General features: G+C 35.2%; 4 protein-coding genes across 4 annotated transcripts; 3 read left to right on the top strand and 1 right to left on the bottom strand.

The window, feature by feature from the left end:
• The first annotated feature begins 78 nt into the window (after positions 1–78).
• Positions 79–1,450, top strand: LOC111594626 (mite group 2 allergen Gly d 2.02). Its single transcript, XM_023308017.2, has 3 exons — positions 79–259; positions 818–925; positions 988–1,450. The coding sequence occupies exons 1-3, from the start codon at positions 190–192 to the stop codon at positions 1,317–1,319; spliced, it is 510 nt and encodes a 169-aa protein (XP_023163785.1). The 5' UTR covers positions 79–189; the 3' UTR covers positions 1,320–1,450.
• A 1,393-nt stretch (positions 1,451–2,843) lies between these two features.
• Positions 2,844–3,554, bottom strand: LOC111594582. The gene is made up of 2 exons (XM_023307940.2): positions 3,403–3,554; positions 2,844–3,306 (listed from the first exon to the last, which is right to left on the bottom strand). The coding sequence occupies exons 1-2, from the start codon at positions 3,503–3,505 to the stop codon at positions 2,882–2,884; spliced, it is 528 nt and encodes a 175-aa protein (XP_023163708.1). The 5' UTR covers positions 3,506–3,554; the 3' UTR covers positions 2,844–2,881.
• Positions 3,555–12,485: 8,931 nt separating this feature from the next.
• LOC111594598 (NPC intracellular cholesterol transporter 2) lies at positions 12,486–13,223 on the top strand. The gene is made up of 3 exons (XM_023307963.2): positions 12,486–12,615; positions 12,677–12,790; positions 12,856–13,223. The coding sequence occupies exons 1-3, from the start codon at positions 12,528–12,530 to the stop codon at positions 13,140–13,142; spliced, it is 489 nt and encodes a 162-aa protein (XP_023163731.1). The 5' UTR covers positions 12,486–12,527; the 3' UTR covers positions 13,143–13,223.
• A 2,245-nt stretch (positions 13,224–15,468) lies between these two features.
• Positions 15,469–16,028, top strand: LOC111594432. The gene is made up of 2 exons (XM_023307720.2): positions 15,469–15,522; positions 15,573–16,028. The coding sequence occupies exons 1-2, from the start codon at positions 15,469–15,471 to the stop codon at positions 16,026–16,028; spliced, it is 510 nt and encodes a 169-aa protein (XP_023163488.1).
• The last annotated feature ends 6,530 nt before the right edge of the window (positions 16,029–22,558 follow it).

The raw sequence follows: 22,558 nt of genomic DNA on the forward strand, positions 1-22,558 counted from the left end.
TTTTTCACCATCTAATTTTTAAACACCTGGCCATAGATTGCAATCTGTGCCGCGTTTGATAAACTTGAAACTTGGCCATCAGTCGCAAACAATTGCTATTTAATGTTCGTCCATTGAGCCACAAGTTTCATTTACTGCAACCAACTGCTCGTGATTTAGTGTTGTGCTACCTGTAGAAGCTTTCTCACAATGTTTCGTTTTGTTTTGCTGACACTAGCCTACCTGTGCATCACCTGTGGCGCTACCCCAGTCAAAGAATGTAAGTCCATTAAAGAAAAAGAGGAACAATTAAGTTTTAAGTAGGATTTGATAAAAAAAACTAATAATTGTTTAAATTAAAACAATTTTTTATTAGGTTGTAGTTGCCTCAGACTATACTCGTAATTAAATGTATATAAATACAAAAAGACTTCAAAACATTGTCTATCAATTAAAGTTTCTTGAGTTCTTATGTGCTTGGGGTGTGAAAAGGCATTACTCATTCGTCATCAGCCGGTTTCTCCCTTAGAGCGGTACTTATTGTTGTTTTTCTAGTCTTTTATTTATTTCCTTCTCATCAGCTATCTAGTAGGCGGTATATTTTTAATTGCTGATAAGAAAATACGTTAATCATGCAATGAAAGCAATTTAAATCGGAATGTATATAATAATACAAGTATGTGCATATATATGCACATAAGTATCAATTCAAATGTCACCTAGCCTTAGATAAGGCTTATCTCAACGCTGCTCAATAATGAAGGAAAGAAAAGCTTTCTGCACGCTGACAAACTATAGCATACTTTTAAGAGATGCACTGACACTTCTCGCTTTTTAGGTAAAAATATACCATTGCCCCTAAGCGTTGACATCGCAGACTGCGAAGTCCCGCCCTGTGTAGTCTACAAAGGTCAATTTGCTGTTATGGATGTCCAATTCCTGGGTGGTAAGTCAGATTTCCTCATACACACTATATAAATTAATACCGTTACTTTTCGTTGCACACAGATAAAAACAATATTGCGACCATTACGACAAAAGTGACAGCAAAAGTCTTTGGCATGAATTTGCCATACGATCTGCCCGAGGAGATATCCAATGTGTGCCAAAATCTCCTGTACGGAGCCATGTGCCCCATTGACAAAGGCGAGGATGTTACGTACAGATTTAATTTTTATGTGGAGCCCGTATTTCCCGAAATTACGGCCGACGTTACCGTCTCACTTAACGATGCCGATGACAATACAATTAGCTGTTTTATGGTCAGCTGTAAGATCCGCAAGGGCGCATCATCGCGACTCGAGCTAGAACCGATCGTAGCAGATACATCGATTGTGTAGAGCAGCTGTACTATACTACTCGGCGCTTCTGGGCTAACTGATTTGACCATTTGGTCGTCTGTTCACATTCTTGTCAAATAAATATCGAATGCTTTACTTTGTTTACCGAAATCGACGTCATTGTTCTGTTTCGCCTTCCAGTGCACCGCCTTATCAGCTCGCTTGATAAGCAATTTTTGTGTGTTTGATGACGTTGTGATTTGCACTCGAATTATAAATTAATATTAATTGCCTGGGTAGCTCAAATGCTAATAAAATCAGCATTGATAATCATTTATAGACCGGCAGCAGGCTTCATGAATTGGCCATATGGCACTGCTCGAATTGGCTTGATACGATTGCTACGATTTGATTGAGTGCAAAACGACACTGAGCGAAATTAAAGATGGTTTCAATTAAATGCATAATTTTCCCAAAATTGTTTACGAAATTAATTAAATTATAAGTACAAAAATTAGCACTTGTTTCGGAGCTTATTTTATGAGAACATTTAAAGCCGTTAATAACCAAATGCTTATTTATTAATATTCAAATACTTAAGTATTAGAATTTTGCGATTAATTTATAGCTCAATCATCATAAACTTGTAAGCCCGAACTCTCCGAACTGGGAAACTTTTAAATTTTTTTTTTTGCAATTTACATTTATCTTTAGAGGTCAATGAAAAATCAGATGTTAAGCTTCTTTACCACTTAAAGTGTTTAAAGTATACGAAAGCTTTCAGTTTTCTATCAAATTTAGCTTAGATCTATAAATAATAAACAATAGAACTAACAAAGATACAAAATTGAACAGTTTTTTGACAATAATATAAATTATTTATTTAGTTTCATTTATAGTATATATATATATATATAAGTGTCTTTATATTGATATATATGCATATATCAAATTAAATTGTAATATATATATTTATATTTAAATAAAATAAATAATAAATAAATATTAATTATTATATTAATTATTTATTTATTAATTTTCCATCAAATTGAAATATATTTAAATTATTTATTTGCATCAATTAATAAGTTACAATTGCCATTTGGTCTTGTTATGTATAAATTTTGTACAGTGTATGGTGATTCTTACTCTTGAAATGTACCTTGATAAGTTCGACCGTTAATCATTGTCTTGTTGTTATTGTTAGCCTCCGGGTACATTTCTCTACGCGGCCTTAACGTTTCTGTTCCAGTAGATGGGAAGCAATGGGCGAACAGGTGTGCTAGAACCATATACACTTACCTGCACTAACTTATCAATGTGGAGTATTACGTTTATGAAGACTTAAGACACTTGAATTCACTGATGGAGTACGACGAACCTTTATGATCGATTGCACTTAATGCTTCAGTGATTACTTTTATGGCCATTTGATGAGGTGTAAATTAATATTGCTTTTGTGATGCAGTAAACTATTTAGGAAATTCGTGCCTCTTTCATTTATTTACTTAGTTTTTATTTAAGTTTCTTTATTAAGTTATACATTTAAAAAAAAAAGCAAAAAAAACATATCACAGTATTAATATGTCAATATATAAATGAGTTTAATATGGAGCATTTCTTCAGTCCAGATAGTTGAGCTCATAGAGAGTGCTGCTTGCGCCCTTCTTCACTTTGATGTCGCAGACAAAGCAGGTGGCTATATCTTTATCCTGATCCACCAAGTAGATTTCAATTTTGACACCAACTTCGGGGTATTCACCAATTGGAAACTTAAACAAATAAGTCACATCCTCTGTTGGATATAGCGGACAGTAAGCGCCATACATAAGATTTGGACAGACGGCGGCCACATCTGGAGGCAGTTCGTAGGGCACCGTTATAATGCCCAGTGTAGTAGCCTTCACCAGGGCTGTCAGTTTCGTTATATACTTGTCGACAGCAAAGTCTATTTCAAATATTTGCATTGTGCCTTTGACAACTATGCAAGGCGGCACCACACAGCCAGGGATACGCACCTCTAGCGGAAAGGGTTTATTACCCGAGCCTAAAAATCAAATAGATTATTTATATATATATAAATACATATATATATTTATAGATTTGCATTTAGTTTATATAGAAAATGTGAATAGAAACTTACAGCGTTTGACTTGTGTGGGTTCCAGTTTGTCGTCGGCCTGGCTCCCATTCAGAAAAAAAATTATAAGCAAAATGCTTAGACTGATTAGCAGATTCTGTTGCATTTCGTCTTTTGTTTGTTTTTATTATTAATTTTCTAGAACTTCTGTTGAGCAGTTGCTAAATTAATGTTTACCAATTAGTTTGAACCACTTCGTTTTTATAGCCAAAACTCATGAGCTCGATTTGAGTGAGTGAATCGCAGTTTTTATCTTATCAATTGAAGGCGTTTTCTAATTTGTTAACGCAACAATTTGGTTTGCCAGCTATTGAGCGCTTTTCCTCAAAGAAACACCAATCATGGTCTGGCTAAAATGACTTTATTTGAGTATATTAAGTCCCCTTCCAGATACAAACATAGCGTATATTTAGTATATCTCTCTATAGAAACTTGACTTCTGTCTGTGTATTACCAAAGAACATATACACACATATGAATGTCATTTAAATGTCCTATGACTGCCATGAAGCACTCGGACCACATAAATTATTTAGAAGTTGAATTTTTGAAATATGTGACTCAGATTAGAATAGCTTTTTGTATGTTTTGCTGTGTGCATGGAATGAAGATGGAGACCCTGAGTAAAACATATTATATATATATATATATATATACATGTGAAAAAACTCTGCTCAGCTTTAGCGACCCATTTAAAAATACTTGTAAGTGCATTGCGAATGACACGAAACATTGTTGTCCAAAGAACTGCGTGGCATCACAAAGCCGGTGTGAAATAAATCCCTGAACAGAAAAAAATCAGACAACCAAGCTTACTCAGAAAAGTACAAAGCAGCTCTATATATATATATATAAAGCAGCTATGTATATATATATATATGTGAAATGAAACCCAGAAACAGAGACATTTGTACTTCAGTCAAAGCCATTGTCAATAAAACTTCAAATGAAAATAAAAAATTACAAGAAACCGACTAAAAGTAAGCTGAAAAATATAATTTGCCCGCAATACAGTGAAAAATTCGCCAGCGGTAAGTGCGCGAGGTGCTCTCATAAAGTTTGTCAAATTAATAAAAAACTTGTCAATTGACAAATTTTATATAGTAATGGAACTATATAGATAAATATATATAGCTAAACTTTTAATTTTAAGTTTACTTCTTATCTCTGTTTTTGGAAGCTGGAAAATTCAACCGAGTCAGCAGCCTTGCTGCAGACTAGCCTCCATTCTGATTTAGCCTTCGTTCACCCTGACTCAATGTATCCCCTTAATTCAAAACTGAATCAACCTTAACTCAAGCGCTTTTCAGTCTACATTCAGTCCAAACACGGAAATTTATTTGACAGCCCTCGCAAAAAACATTTTTCCGCAAACAGAAAAAAAGGTAGAAAAATCTCGTAATGCTACGGCGGGTGGTGGTTGGGTATGTGGGTTGACATGTGGCCAGCGCAGCATGAGATTTTCGCAAACATGCTGCTGAAATCTGTATGTCTTGGCCCAGCTCTGGCTCGGCCGTATCTTCTGCCCTGCCACCTGGACGCCTTCAGCTTGATGTCACATGCTGCACAGTTGTAATTGTTGTGGCATTATTTAATATGTCAAAGCAATGGCAAAATCCTATACAAAATGTCCTCATGCTGTACTCTCCTTAGTGTGTGTGTGTGTATGTGTTAAGGCTTTTAGCTTCTTATTTTGCGAATGGAACCGCAATATTTGATTAGCATCAAGCGAATGGCATTGATTTCTGTCGTACTTAAATACATATATATATATATTATGTATCTATAAATGTATGTGAGATTTTCTATTTTCAGTTCCATCTAATGCAATTATCTGAACCGGAAAATCTGAGCCGGGAGACCAAGCGACATACTTTCACAGTCACAGCATTACTTACCCCATTTGCCATTTCCGTTTGCACTTTTCTGTGCGTTTATTTTCGGATGGCTTCCCTTCTTGTTCTACCTCCTGTTTTTTGGTTTTTTTTTTGCATATTCCCCAAAGTATTACCTGGCTCTTTTCACTGTCCGCTGCCTTCTAGCTTAGCTGATGTTCTCCCTTTTGAAATCGATAATGCGTCTCGTCTCTTTATTTTCAGTTTTTTATGTCATTTGGATTAATGATTCAGCGAATGCAACGAGGAAAATCTTTGAGAATTTGTTGCATACTTTTAAGCGCCATAAATAAAGTGGAGCAAAAGTTTATATATATATATATATATATATGTATATATATGAAATGGGTATTATGGGGTTAACGTTATAGATAAAGATACAGATACAGATACAGATACAGATACAGATACAGATACAGATACAGATACAGATACAGATACAGATACAGATACAGATACAGATACAGATACAGATACAGATACAGATACAGATACAGATACAGATACAGATACAGATACAGATACAGATACAGATACAGATACAGACAAAGATACAGATACAGATACAGATACAGATACAGATACAGATACAGATACAGATACAGATACAGATACAGATACAGATACAGATACAGATACAGATACAGATACAGATACAGATACAGATACAGATACAGATACAGATACAGATACAGATACAGATACAGATACAGATACAGATACAGATACAGATACAGATACAGATACAGATACAGATACAGATACAGATACAGATACAGATACAGATACAGATACAGATACAGATACAAGATACAGATACAGATACAGATACAGATACAGATACAGATACAGATACAGATACAGATACAGATACAGATACAGATACAGATACAGATACAGATACAGATACAGATACAGATACAGATACAGATACAGATACAGGATACAGATACAGATACAGATACAGATACAGATACAGATACAGATACAGATTACAAGTACAGATACAGATACAGATACAGATACAGAATACAGATACAGATACAGATACAGATACAGATACAGATACAGATACAGATACAGATACAGATACAGATATACAGATACAGATACAGATACAGATACAGATACAGATACAGATACAGATACAGATACAGATACAGATAAGATAACAGATACAGATACAGATACAGATACAGATACAGATACAGATACAGATACAGATACAGATACAGATACAGATACGAATACAGATACGATCAGATACAGATACAGATACAGATACAGATACAGATACAGATACAGATACAGATACAGATACAGATACAGATACAGATACAGATACAGATACAGATACAGATACAGATACAGATACAGATACAGATACAGATACAGATACAGATACAGATACAGATACAGATACAGATACAGATACAGATACAGATACAGATACAGATACAGATACAGATACAGATACAGATACAGATACAGATACAGATACAGATACAGATACAGATACAGATACAGATACAGATACAGATACAGATACAGATACAGATACAGATACAGATACAGATACAGATACAGATACAGATACAGATACAGATACAGATACAGATACAGATACAGATACAGATACAGATACAGATACAGATACAGATACAGATACAGATACAGATACAGATACAGATACAGATACAGATACAGATACAGATACAGATACAGATACAGATACAGATACAGATACAGATACAGATACAGATACAGATACAGATACAGATACAGATACAGATACAGATACAGATACAGATACAGATACAGATACAGATACAGATACAGATACAGATACAGATACAGATACAGATACAGATACAGATACAGATACAGAACAGATACAGATACAGATACAGATACAGATAAACAGATACAGATACAGATACAGATACAGATACAGATACAGATACAGATACAGATACAGATACAGATACAGATACAGATACAGATACAGATACAGATACAGATACAGATACAGATACAGATACAGATACAGATACAGATACAGATACAGATACAGATACAGATAACAGATACAGATACAGATACAGATACGATACAGATACAGATACAGATACAGATACAGATACAGATACAGATACAGATACAGATACAGATACAGATACAGATACAGATACAGATAACAGATACAGATACAGATACAGATACAGATAACAGATACAGATACAGTAAGTACAGAATACAGATCCAGATACAGATACAGATACAGATACAGATACAGATACAGATACAGATACAGATACAGATACAGATACAGATACAGATACAGATACAGATACAGATACAGATACAGATACAGATACAGATACAGATACAGATACAGATACAGATACAGATACAGATACAGATACAGATACAGATACAGATACAGATACAGATACAGATACAGATACAGATACAGATACAGATACAGATACAGATACAGATACAGATACAGATACAGATACAGATACAGATACAGATACAGATACAGATACAGATACAGATACAGATACGATACAGATACAGATACAGATACAGATACAGATACAGATACAGATACAGATACAGATACAGATACAGATACAGATACAGATACAGATACAGATACAGATACAGATAAGATACAGATACAGATACAGATAAGATACCAGATACAGATACAGATACAGATACAGATACAGATACAGATACAGATACAGATACAGATACAGATACAGATACAGATACAGATACAGATACAGATACAGATACAGATACAGATACAGATACAGATACAGATACAGATTACAGATACAGATACAGATACAGATACAGATACAGATACAGATACAGATCAGATACAGATACAGATACAGATACAGATACAGATACAGATACAGATACAGATACAGATACAGATACAGATACAGATACAGATACAGATACAGATACAGATACAGATACAGATACAGATACAGATACAGATACAGATACAGATACAGATACAGATACAGATACAGATACAGATACAGATACAGATACAGATACAGATACAGATACAGATACAGATACAGATACAGATACAGATACAGATACAGATACAGATACAGATACAGATACAGATACAGATACAGATACAGATACAGATACAGATACAGATACAGATACAGATACAGATACAGATACAGATACAGATACAGATACAGATACAGATACAGATACATATACAGATACAGATACAGATACAGATACAGATACAGATACAGATACAGATACAGACAAAGATACAGATACAGTTACATATATGTCAGACTCTATTCAGTACATTTTGGTAAAATTTGATTTAAGCTGACATGTTTCACTCTACCTGCAGCAGGAACTCAATTAATTTGTCAAATCAAAGCTGACAGCGTCGAATGCCAACGTTCGAGGCCGGCAATTTGTCACGCCAAGCGCCTGGCTGGGGCGCAGCCCGTCCGCAGTTGAGCCTCACCTCACCTGGTTGTGACCTCTTGGGCTTCAATCAGGACATTCCCAATGTGTCTTTTGTTTGCACGTAATTTAATAGCTGCAAGTTGGTTGCATTGTGTCTCAATTAGGCGACAATTTCATTTCTGTCGCTGTTAATTTTTCATTAAATTTTACGGACATATTTGATGGGTCGGTCGTGTGCTGTCAATTAATAGAGGAATGCTTCCTCAGACACGCCCAGTTGTCACTGCACGGTCACCCTGTCAACAGGTGTGCTAATTGAGGACCGAACAACCCTTCTTATGCAATCAAACTACCCTCAGGTGGACTCTGTGTTTCTCCATGATAGTTGGTCATAGTTTGCCACAGCTGACGAGTGCATTCAACTGTTTGTATTTTAACAATGTAACAAAACCATTTTTTGAGGTTTTCATTTCCATATACACTGTATGTTGAAAGAACACACACCCTGTGTTGTGGGTAAGCATAGCATATATATAAGCAGATATATATTAAAATAAATATTTGCCTTCTACCTTTTCGAAATTGATATAATTACTTTTTGCATATCGATAACTATCGATTTTGCTACACAACAGAGCTATATTCTATGTAATCTAAGTCTATTACTTTATACAGGCTATCTCTAAGTCGAGCACTCTCCAACCACTCTATTGCCATTCTGGTCAGCTGACCAACTGCCCTTGAGCAGCATTTTCTTTTCACTTGCAATTTTCAGCTGCGTCCCTTTGCATAGTTTTCCGCCCTGGCGCGCACTTTGATATATTCAGTAGCAATTTGCATAGGCTGTCATGCAAAAATTATTAAATATTTTTTCGTTTTTTTTTTTTTTGCCAAGAGCTCTAATTAATTTGGCCAGCTACCAAGCTACCTGGCTACGTGGCTTGTGTTTGGGGCGCTATAATTAAATGAATGCAAAATTCATGTTTCCCGAAATCAAGAGAACATGCGTTTCGACAACTTTGCTGTCGAGCAATTTACCTTCGGCACAAGGCTTACGTGTTGGCATTTAATGTAGACCTCCATTTGACTTACCCTCCATTACCTTCTCCATTTTGTTGGACTCAAATACGTAGAAACATTTGCTGAAGAAAAATATTACTCTATTTGCATAAATATGCGGAACTCTCACTCCCTCTCTCTCTCTCTCTGTATTTAAAGTGCACTCATGCATAATTAACAACTAAGAGCGTTACAGCTGTATACCTGACTGACTGCTTAATACTCGTTCAACCTATTTGTTACTGAAAACTGCAGCTCTGAAGCTCTTAAGTATTTGGAGTACTCTTGGCTTAGCAGACCACCAGATCAAAAAGCTATAAAGCTTGAATAAATTTTCTTTCGATCACATATATGTATATTCAATATATATATTCAAAATATATAATATATATTCAAAATCTTCAGTTTATACTAACACACAACCCATATACCCCTTTTACTTTTCATGAATGAGTAGAAAATTGCAGTTTCAGACTTTTGCACATAATTCAAGTGGTTGGGAGCTTTTCTGCTCTATAATTTTAGTTAAAACTTAGCTCAATTTTTAGATTTTTTTTGAAATTTCAATGCTAAAATATTTGCGATTTGACATGCAATTCTGTTGAATACGCATTTCAATTGGCTGAACTGAATAATTTGTAAGAGCAAAATGATAAAGTTTTAAATTCAAAATTTGAAATTTTATAAAAAATGTCTAAACTCTTGTCAATGCGATTTTAGTTAATAAATTTGAAGTTTAATTTAAGTTTCATAATTTCTTATTTATAATACAGTTGAGAGATATGCACATAACCTCACAAATCAATAGCAGCTATAGCTATATTATTATAAAATAATGTAAATGCAAATTAAAATAATTGTTTGAGCACTTGAATGTGCAACGAAAGTCTGCAGCTCAAGCCAATCATTTAGGCATTTTAATAAGCACGACGTAAACATTTAAAAATCAATTTTCACAAAAAAAACAACAACAACAACAACAACGATAACGACAAGCACAAAATCAAGTTACTCGCAATCTGTGGAAAATCGCTCAGCTAATTTGCATATAAAACAGTTGAAATTTAAAACAGAAAATATGAGAATATTGATGAAATTTGGATAACAAGTGCTTGGCTGAGTTCACCCCTTGACATTCTGGTAATCCAGTTGCTCCTGTTGCTTCCGCTGCTTCTGGCGGTGGTGCTACTTGCAAAGTCAAGTGGGTGTAAGAAATTGTATAAAACTTGCTTCAAATTGCCTATGCATATAAATTGATGTTAATGTGACGGGCAAATACAAATATATATAAATATATTTACATATATACAAACACATAGCTAAGCAGGCCAATCTTTCCCTCTCTCTCTCTCTTTCTCTAAGCAAGGGTAGATTTCTTGTTGCCTGAAAATATGCAATGAAAACTGCTTTTTTACTGTTTGCTATTTTTACTAATCGCTGGCTAATTTTATTAACGCCATCGATTGATAACCGCGAATAACGCGTTTAGCTGTACCAGCAGCAGTTGAACACCAACAGGTGTTCGGTTCAGCATCTTATCTAACTCACCTGGTTGTTTAGTTCGCCTGCACTGGTCGTATCTCTACAAGTACTTGAGCGTGTTTTGGAGGTGTAAGTGCACTCGGTAAAGCACGCGCAAACAATCAACAAATTGAGAGGTAACTGCTCTGAGTCACGGCTGAGTCTATGGAGTCTCTCAACAGCTACATTATGAATCAAAGCTATCAGAATACCCCCAAAGTAGTTCTTTAACATTTGAAGTACATAAATCTCTTTAAAGATACCATAAAAATAATGAAAACATAATAATTAACGTTAGCTTTTTCGTCTTAAGGTGACTGCCTTATTTAACAAGAATTTTATTTCAGGTAAACTTCGTTGAAAAGTGCCAAGCACTTGAGATTTCTCGGTAAGCCAAATATTAAAATAGTATTTCATTAAGTTGTAAAGCTAAGCTGAACAGGTGAATCTAATTAAAAAAATTAAAATTTCAAGCTTTCAATAACATATGACAATGGGCTTAGATGTATAGTATAAGACTCAAATCTCGATCTTATATAAGCCAATAGTCTAGGCAAATATATTCATTTTTGGTATAGAACTCCATGTTCTTTGAGTCCAGTCTAAGTGCGCAGTTTCAATAAAAACATTGACCGCAGTGTCAAACTGTGTCACTGTAAATATATCAATCTGTAAATATATCAATCAATACAAGCTGTTTCAATCTGTTAGTAGATAAAACATGAGTTCTTATGCATATCTATATATGAGTTCGTAACAAGAACAGATTTTTAAATATATAATAATATAATAATAATAATAAAATAATATATATAAATATATTATTGAGAACATTTAAATTCCTCAAAATTCCCCATCTTAAGCTAAGCAACAATTAATTATACGGAAAACTTTCAATTTCTTTGAATGCCTATTTAAATCGCAGACAAGCAATTAAACGAATTTCGCTACTAGATTAGCCAGACCCAATTCTGATAGCTACCTATATTGGGAATAACATATAATAAAATCGTATATTAACTGTGTCGATTAGATAAGGCAGCAAGTGCAACTGAACCAAGGTAGTCGCAGTTGATATAAAAGGCAGCAATTGCTGTACAATGGACATAACAAGCTCAAACATCTTTCGATTAAGACAGTTCATATACCCTCAAGGAAATCTCTATAAAAAGGAAATCCAAAATGTTTGCCAATCAAGTTTTTCTATATGCATGCCTGATCTTTGGACTCATCCTGTCATATGCCAGCGCCGATACGCCCATCAGAGAATGTGAGTAAACTACAAAAAATTCTGTTTATATCATATATTTATTAGGGGTATTCCTTTATAGGCGTCAATACAAAAGGTCCGTTGCCTCTGATGGTGCAAATTAATGACTGCAATGCGCTGCCCTGTGATTTGCTCAAGGGCCAAGAGTCCACCATAGCCATACAGTTTGTAGCCAGTGAGTAGTGCAGAACTATATATGAATATATAGGCGCAGATATCTAATCGCTGATTTTTCTATAGCCCGCAATACCATGTATCAGCTGACGGCCAAGGTTCACCTGACCTCCCTAGGCGTTACCATACCCTTTGAACTGGACTCGCAGCGCAGTAATGTGTGCCAGAATCTGTTGCACGGTGCCTACTGTCCTCTGGACGCTGACGAGGATGTCACCTATCGCCTGTTGCTGCCCGTACCCAGCAACCAGCCAGAGGTGCCAACCCGCCTGCAGGTAACCCTGTACGATTCAGAGCGCAAGGACGAGGTGGTTGCCTGCTTTCTGGCCGATACACGTGTCCGCAAACCGTAGGCTAATAAACTTATGCTTTCGTTGTTAATGTTAATCGTATTGTTTATGAAACATTGTATCAATGTTTGCTATTAATCGCAACTAAGCTGCTAAATTATAAGCTGCTCTTGCTGGCGGCACTATTAGAGATTATGAATAAATAATTAAGCCAAAACATTATCAATTATTTAACTGAACATGTTAGTTAATTATAACACATATGGGTCAGACAGGCAGGCAGGCGGACAGACAGGCGGGCACACTATAAGCTGCCTAAGTCCAATCGACAGTTACGCAACATGAACTACCTAATGCCACACCTCTGCCATCCTCCTGCTCCTCTCCCACTCTCAACTCACTCATTGAATCGGCTTAATTAAATGACGCACAAAATTACACAACACCTGCTCAGAGTTCGGCATGTGGCAATGCCTACGTGCGTGACACGAACATGCACGATTGATTAGAAATTGAAATTTAACAAATTAAATATACTTGATTTGCCCTGACTATATAGTCTGCTTAAGTCTAGCTATGTTCACCTTGCCTTATTGAACTCTTTTTTTGAAAAAAGAAGCCATTACTATATGCCTTACGTCCTAAGAAGTGGCACAGAAATCACTGCTACATATATTACTAGTATAAAATATATGGTCATATTGAAAGTAGTTAAGATTTGAAGGTTAAGAGGTTTTATAGTTGTACCCACGAGGTCTCTCTACATATATTGAACTAGGGTTACCAAGCTCTACAATTCGATCACTGTTGATCTCCTTCACTGATTAAAATTATATAATTAATCGCTTTTCAGGCTATGTACGATTTACTGTTCATAGTTATATGATCTATATATAGTTAATTCTCGCTGGACTTGTTTCACATATGCCAGCAGCCTTAGTATAATTAAAACTCGCAAGTTTGCTACAGATGCGTTAGAAAACCTTAAAGTATCTAAAAATGTTGAAGCCTGTTTCATTTAGTGTTGGAAAATGACAAAAGCTCATCACTAGAGTTGCCACAAGTGACAGCACTACCTGACTGATTGACTGACTGACTGATTGACTAAGTGAGTGTTTACACTCGCACTGGCTTATTGAGGTGTTGACGCTGCGTGCGGTTTTTCATAAATTTGCAACTTTTCATTCCAAACAGTTGCCATTTCCACATTTACACGCACATCCGCATCCACATCCACATCCACATCCACATCCCCAGTCACATCAACACATCCACATCCAGCCACTGTGGCTGCAGTCGCTGCTGTGGTTATGGCTTCCTTCCTGTCATTTGGCAAAAGCAACGCTAATTGGCTTTTCAACACTTTGCACTTCCTGACTGACTATATATACATACTATATATAGTATATAAAGTATATATATACACACATATATATATTTATGAACTATGTCCCAGAGTCGTTTGTTGCTTGTTTCGCTTAATGAATGAGCCCTGATTGCACACATATCCGTCGGTTAGCTAATTGAGACGTCGACTAAGTGGTGACATATAAGTACGCACTATATATATAGAAACTGTATATATATGTATATATATACTTGACAAATTGCCTACAAACTATGTTAGAAACCTGCCGCAACAAATATGACACGATAAACATGTCGCAGGGGTAGTTTAATTAGCTTTAAATTCTTCTTAGCTATAAGAACTATAAAGAAGAAGAAAATGAATTAGGAAATAATTTGAAAACAATTTGAATTTGAAAATGCAAAAGAATTGGGCTTAGGCTCAAGTTTATTAAAGCATTCCAAGACCAAATTAACTTCATTTTGAGCATAGTTAAATTACTTTAAGTTTATAGATTAAATGTCTAATAGTAAATAAATATTCGTATAGATTAGTTCGTAGAGCCTCATTGAAAGTTTACTTTAGAGGCGATCTGTGTGAGTGTTAAGCATATATAGATGATCGAATATAGTGGAGCAATGGTTGGATGGGACTCTTAAGATTATAAAAAGAAAAAATTTGAGATTTTTAGCTTTAAGAGGAGATACATTTTACAGTCTGAAAACAACTAAAAAGAGTATTTGACAATTAAAATACATTTTTAATATATTTATCAGCAATATTCCTAGTAATAAAACACGATTTAGCACAGTAAATTTTGACTATGAATTCAATTTTTTAGTCACCGTTCTGCTTAGCTTATCTCTGGTACATATTACACAGGGCAACTTTAGTTGAGCCCAGCTTCAACTAAGTTTAATTACAAATTAAATTAGCTACATTAAGTCATGTATTTGTTTATAAATTCATGCAGACTGAGTATGATATCATTTCGTTATGAAACGTCTGCTCGTTCTGTTGTGGCTTTGCGTTTTAGCCCATATGCAAAATGTCAGTAATTCATCTGAGGAAGAAGAGGAAGAGCCACAGCCCAAGGTAAAAGTGTATCAAATAATAAAATACTCTGCTATAAAACTAGATTTCAGGTTAGTCTGTTTTTTGAACGCGTTCGAATTCATGGCGATCATCACTTCATGAAGACCTACGCCTATATACACGAGGATCGCAAATTCTTCGATGTGTTTATCAAGCTCGATCGGAAGCTAGGCAGCAACTATCTCATTATGAATATAAATATGCGTGCGAAGTTCGCAGGTAGCAATGATTTTATGAAGTTGTTCGAGTTGCGACACATGGACTTTTGTGCATTCGCCAATAATCCGAGCTTCCGTCAATTCTTTATGAGCACCACACACATTAGCAAAGTGCTCGAGTGCCCCATACAGGAGGGAAACTACAGCATTGAAAATATAGGTGTGATGAATATAGTCAGCGCAGGCAGCTTGAGCAAAGGCACTTACAAGTTCTTCACCGAAATTGTCGAGGTAACCGGCGATATACCCAAAATATTTGCTATGCAAGTGACCACGCTGATAATATAAAATCGGCTAATACAACTTGATGCCTATCCAAAATGCTAAACACATGCAGATAATCTTGACGAGTACAAGATATGTAGGTATCAATATATAAAAAAGTGTATTCAGTAAACCTCTTATGTACTATTTACAGAATATGTTTTGTTTTTTTTTTTCTTGCGATATCCACTTCAATTTATCAAAGTCATATCGATATACGTTTTTTTTTAATTTTGAAAATCAAGAATCTTTATATTTTATTAGAAAAGATGTTTCACTATCTATACGATAAGGATATACCAAAATTGCATACCCTACATCATGTTTTTTGATTTCGATAAATATCGATTTTAAAAGGGAAAATAAAATAAAATATATTTATAAAATGACGCAAACCCGATAAAACAAATATTTCCATTTGACCTGTCATATACTATATATATATCTTATATTTTCGATAAATATCGATCATACATTGATAGATGTATAAATATCGATGTTAAAGCTAACTTTTCTATGCCTACTTTTGCGCTTACGACATATTGCTCACGTATCAAACTCAGTCACTCACGCTTTTGGATACCTTGCCTCCCTTCGATGCCCTGCACATGTGAGGCAGCGAACAAAGGATACGTAATTACAGCAAGGACACGGTCACCCTCGAGGCTGGGCTGCCGTAGGTCAACCCCCCACAGCGTGCACTCTAAGCCGATTGTTGGCTTCGACTACCTTCGATTTTGTTTGCCCATCGAATTTTCCATTGTGCGTCATACGAGAAACGCTTTTCCCTTGACATATTGAAAATCGTTTAAAGCGACCGAGTGCAGCGTCCGATTATTGTGATTATCTTTCGACTATCGCGTGTTATGCCAGCCACAGTTGCTGCTGCTGCTGCTACTTTTTGCATTTCCCGAGGGACATTTGCGGTTTTCCCTCGCTAAGTAGAGTGGAAGCCATATGTGCGCATTGTTGCTGCAATTTTCTTATGTCATTTGTCTATAATTAATAGAAAAACAATATGCTCAATGCCCAATCAATGGGGGAGGAAGTCCGCCCTGAACGAGCTACTTTTTAGGTAATTTAATATAGAGCATAGGTTTTGTGATCAAATCAATATTATTTGTTTCCATTACAAATAATATAAAATGACGATTTTCCATTTTTATTTATATAAGCTTTAAGGAATGGCACAAAATGTAAATATATAATTCTGTAAAGAAAGTCAATTATATTACGACGCGTGCAAGCATTTATAGATTTCAGAATTCAGTGGAGTAACTGCTTCATAGACTATGTGGATCTGTATGAAAATGTATGAAAATCACAGTACAGAGAAAGTGCATGTCTAAGTTGAGAGAGTGCGACGAGGAGATACCCTGACCCCTGCAAGGTCCTGATATTCCTCTACTCTCTACTAACACCATGATACCCTAAATTCCGATTTTCATAAAAAATCGAATATATTTTCCACAATTTGAATTTTAATGCATTACCTACAAATATTTCAAATTATAGACAACTAAATTAAGGAATTCAATTTGTAGTTCAAATATCCCTTACCAATAATTTCCTAGTCAATCTTGTAAAAAATTAACGTATAAAAGACATGATAATAACATATCAAAGTCCCTTGCTGACCCGTTGGGCTTAAGTCACTAAAGTCTTTCCAACCCATTAAGCTGCGGCAGTTGGGCGTAAAAAACGTTTTTCGTTTTTAGTTTGGGTAATATGATATTTTAATGGATGTATATAGATATAGCTATATGTATATGGAACCATTTTGGCAGTTAATTAAAATCCCTAATGCGGTTTACCTTGGTCTCTTTCATAATAGATATCAGAGTATGAAAAGGGGTGGCGGCTCGGGTCGCACCCTGTTCTGAAGGCTTTTCAATGCACAATCAAATCATTTCGCAAATTCAATTTGCCAAAAAGAAAAAGAAAAATGTTTATAATGTGAATATATGGCAAATGGAAATTCAAATGGAATTCCGGCAAGGACCTGCGTGTCCTGCGTGAAGTGCGAATGCCTGCTATCAAGTGTCACACTTATGTCTGACCTTTGCAAATTCAATTTGTCGCCTTTTTATCTATAAACATTTTTTTATTAGCCTCAATGTGGGGCGCGTGCGTTTAAGCGCTTTCTTTTCAATTTACTTTAACCTAAACCTTGGAATAGCTTAGTAGACGGGGAAGGAGATGAGCCAACAATTTGAGAGCCATTAACTAGTCGAATCTTTTTTAAGAGGGTGGTCAAAAGCTGAAAGCAAAGTATACAAGTTTTCGGCTAACTTAGTGACATGCATTCAGCTGTGTCTTGCAACATATTCTAGAGCTTCGAACTGGAACATTTATGAAATATATATTGTACAAGAACTAGCTTGGTATTTAATGTATGTTTTGTATCAGTATAGGACTCCTTGATCACGATCCACAGTCAAATGGCTTTATCAAAGATCATTTAATTACTCCGTCTATCTATCTGTGCAAACACATATATGAATGCCTTGATCTGGAGAAAAGATTTAAAATCTATTATATGATTTGCTAGAATGCGCAGATTAAGTACAAAGTATCGATACTTATATTCAGTTTCATGAAATTGTGTATTTGATATCAAAATTCAGATATTTTCAATTTTCTTAAAGAGCTTAATTTAACAAATTCAGCTAAGATATATATGTAATAATTTTAAACATTTATGTATTGTTATAAACTAAAGGTTTCGTAATAGCATATGGTTAGGGTAGCTTCTAGTCGTTCAATGCCGATTAGAGTAATTTTTTTTATAATCTTTGAGCTAGAGATAGTGCAACTTAGCTATCATGTTAGTCAGAGAGTTCAGATATATTGATCGTTGATACTCTTTTTTCCTGTTATCATCTGCTTTAAATAAAGTAAGTTTATATATTTGAATATGTATTCGCTATTTGACTTTCATTTCAGAGTAACTTTTATGGCACTGTTCCCACTGTAACACACTCCATAGTGCGGAACACTGATGTATATATACTTCGTCTCTGTGACATGCTATCACACGCCGCGCAAATTGAATCAATCAAAATCGATTTTGCTGGCTACAAAGTCGACTTGAAATTCAATTTTGAGCAGCATAAAAATAAGAATTCAAATGGAAATTTGTCAGCCTGGCTAAGACTGAGTGCTGAGTGCTGAGTGCCTGGCTGGTTGGCTGACTGGCTGACTGGCGTCAGTTGGCAATTTGAAGTTTGTTGGTTTGTTGGCGCCTTGGCCTCAAGAGGGATTTGCAATTAAAAAGGCGTTGAGTTGGGCAATTAAAGACACGAACTCCACTCGAAAGTAATTCACTAAAATAACGCAATGTTGCGTAATTCAGTTTCACAGTTTTGTAATTAAACGCATTTGCATAAGAATTGCACCAGCCTCGGGCATACTTCCATGCGACTCTAATTAAAACTAACCCAACCAACTAACAAAAAAACTCTGCGACAATTAAGTTTGAGCCTTTCATTCGGCGCTGGGGCGGCCTGGCCATCCATTAAAGGTCATCAAACGTTGCCCAACTGGCAAAATGCCAGCGATTCTACTGCGTCTGGCAATATCGTTTTGTATGCCACCTGCCCCACAGGAAGTCTCTAATGTCCGGCAGAGCCAACAACAACAACTTGAGCTGGTCGAATAGAATCGAAATTGTAAAGAACAGAGTTGAATAGGTTTTTCTGATAATAATTGCATTGGTAGATATTATAAATTAGTTAATAATATAATTTACAAAATATGATAATATTTTCTTTAACAATGTAAAGTTTCAAGTTGTTACTAAAGTAAACTGAGATGTTTTTTACTGTCAGTTCATATGAAACTTTATGTTGTCACTTATGTTTGTAGAACTTATCTGCAAAATCTTGAAATTTATAGCTTAGCTTTTTTGAGCAATAACGAAATTTTATTCGTTTCACGAAGTAAACAGAAAAAATTATTTTAATACAATTCCCATTTCTTATTTAGTTTTAAAAAAATCAAATTTTAATTCCCCAGAAATTTTACTCGAGTGTCACGAAATGAAATTCATTCTGTCAAAACATTACAAAACATTTTACATATTCTTAACATATTTCAGCAAGTGTTGCTTATAATCTATATAGCCATAATATGTTTCAGGTCAAAGTTTGTGTTCTTATAGCCCTACATTAAATAATTTAAGCTTTTCGCTCAATTGCAATACACTGATGGACAAAATTTGATTTTATTTCATTTCATTGCATTGCCCTATTTTATTTCATTGTGTATACGTTTAATTAAAAATATAATTTTGGTTTATATTTTATTTTCTTATTAATCTTTTTACTATTAAACACTTCCTTGCTACTGCTAACCAGGCAATGTAGGGGATTTCAAATGGCTTATTCAATATTTATAACATAATTGACTATAATATAATATACAATATAAGGTTAAGACCAAAGTCTCGAACGTGTGTCATGGTTGCGGTTGCCGTTGCAGAGCCCATTATGGGGAAGGTGCACATGGTGCAGCGTTAGCTAAGCCTATGAATGCGTTTAAGGTGTAAGACAGCAAATTTGAGCAACTGCGTAGAATGTGTGGGGACAGCAGTTGACCATTTGTATGCTACAACAAAGTTGCATGCCACGCACGGCCAATTAATAAGTGCGTAGTCGGCATACTTGGCATGCCGTTATGTGGAAGGGGCACAATGGCTCAGTGCTCTTATAGCTGGACGTGTTAACTTGTATAACATTTCCCTTCCTGCCTCTAGCTGTCCTATTGAAACTAATCTATCTGTGAAGAAATCTTGATGAAAATTGGTACATTGCTACTAAGTTTCATCAAGATTCCTTCAGATATATATATATATATATATATGAAACTTATTGCTAACACATCATTATCATTCTATGATATTACGCTTAAACAGCACGTGAACGAGAACTTGATCCTCTCATCGGATTACAAAATTCGCAAGAAATCGAATTGTGAATAATCCTCTTTGTAAACAAATTTGCAAACTATCGCTCATAGATGTCAAATACAATAATACTTCAATGATATACTCAATTTGATTAGTAATAAAAAAAGCAAATCATTCTCGATCAGATATGCAATCCAATGAACCATGGAAGACCCCAGCACTTGTCCACGCATGCTTAGCTAATCCTTGAATCTGAACGATCTGCCGCAAATAAACATATCGTAAATATCCTATATGAGCCTAATTAAGAGCCCATTACCCACCCTCACGCCGTGTAAATAGATATTTAATAAAAAGTGAGAGAGAGAGAGAGAGAGAGAGGCAGGCAGAAACCGCAACCATCCCCTGAGCTAAGGGTGGCGCATAATACCGTGTGCCAAGGGCCTGGAACAGAGCTTTAGTTGTGGTTTTGATAGCTGTGCGGTGTAATTTGACACCTTGAGCCATGCGAGCAGTGCGCGACGCCAACCTGTGCAATTAGCCTTACAAAATCAACGCCGCTGACGGCATGCAAATGAGTGAAAAATGTTGTGCTACCAAGGCTAATTAGAGCGCAGCATCCCGCTGTCAAGTCAAGGCAAGGTAAGCCAAGAGTCTGCAGCATCTTACAAAGGCCGCAGATATTTTAATGAGACAACGCGACCGGGTTCCTTCATTGAGCAACTCACAACTTGCCGTTGCCAAAGGAAACCACAAAGTGTAGCTCGTTGTTGACCTGGCTAAGAAGTCAAAAAAAATTATTTTAATAATGCTGCGAGGTGAAAAAATGTTAAAAGAGCTGAAAAGTTATTAGCCAACTTTTCTTAAGATTTTTTTCATGTACTTTGTATATGGAGCATCATGCAAAGTGGGTATATTAGATTTAAGATTTATTGCGGAAATAATATCATAAGCTAAAATAATTTTGATAAGAGAAACTGCCTTAGATCTACATAGGATCAATATATTATTTTAATTTCGTATATGTAATCGATCTGTATGTGTTATAGATCTGATCGATCACAAAAGAGAACTGGATACATTTTTATTAAAAAAATATCTTAACTCTACGGGTTTTGATATGTTCCCTATAGATGAGCATTAGTCATTAAAGAAAAGGCAACTGAGGAATGGATATTGCAATGGATATAAATATATTTATTAAAATTTATATAATTTTTTTTTTTAAATCAGAATAATTTTTTTAGAAAGGAATTTTTGGTGTATTAGATTATATCTTAACTTATCCCTTGTATGAGCAACTTTGTTGCTTTTGAAGCATGTCTATAGAGCTGTATCGGATCACAGCACTATATCATATAGTTGCCTTAAAAGAAAGTATTAAAATGTTAGTTTAGTAATTGTTGAAATATATATATTAATGAATGGATATTCGTGCTTATGTGCACAGACTATGCAGGCTGAAAGCATTTCGTAATCAAAAATTACAATTTGAATTTGAATTTGAATTTAAATCAGAAACTAGAATAGACGTCAAGAAAAATGCAAAGAATCTTTTCAGTTTTTAATGAATAATTATTGACTGATTGATTGTAACAATATAAGCAAGCGACTTTTGAAATCCTGTACAAATCCGAGTAAATAT

The sequence above is a fragment of the Drosophila hydei genome, unplaced genomic scaffold, assembly GCF_003285905.1.
Source record: "Drosophila hydei strain 15085-1641.00,03,60 unplaced genomic scaffold, DhydRS2 tig00008119-arrow-pilon, whole genome shotgun sequence".
Classification (NCBI taxonomy): domain Eukaryota; kingdom Metazoa; phylum Arthropoda; class Insecta; order Diptera; family Drosophilidae; genus Drosophila; species Drosophila hydei.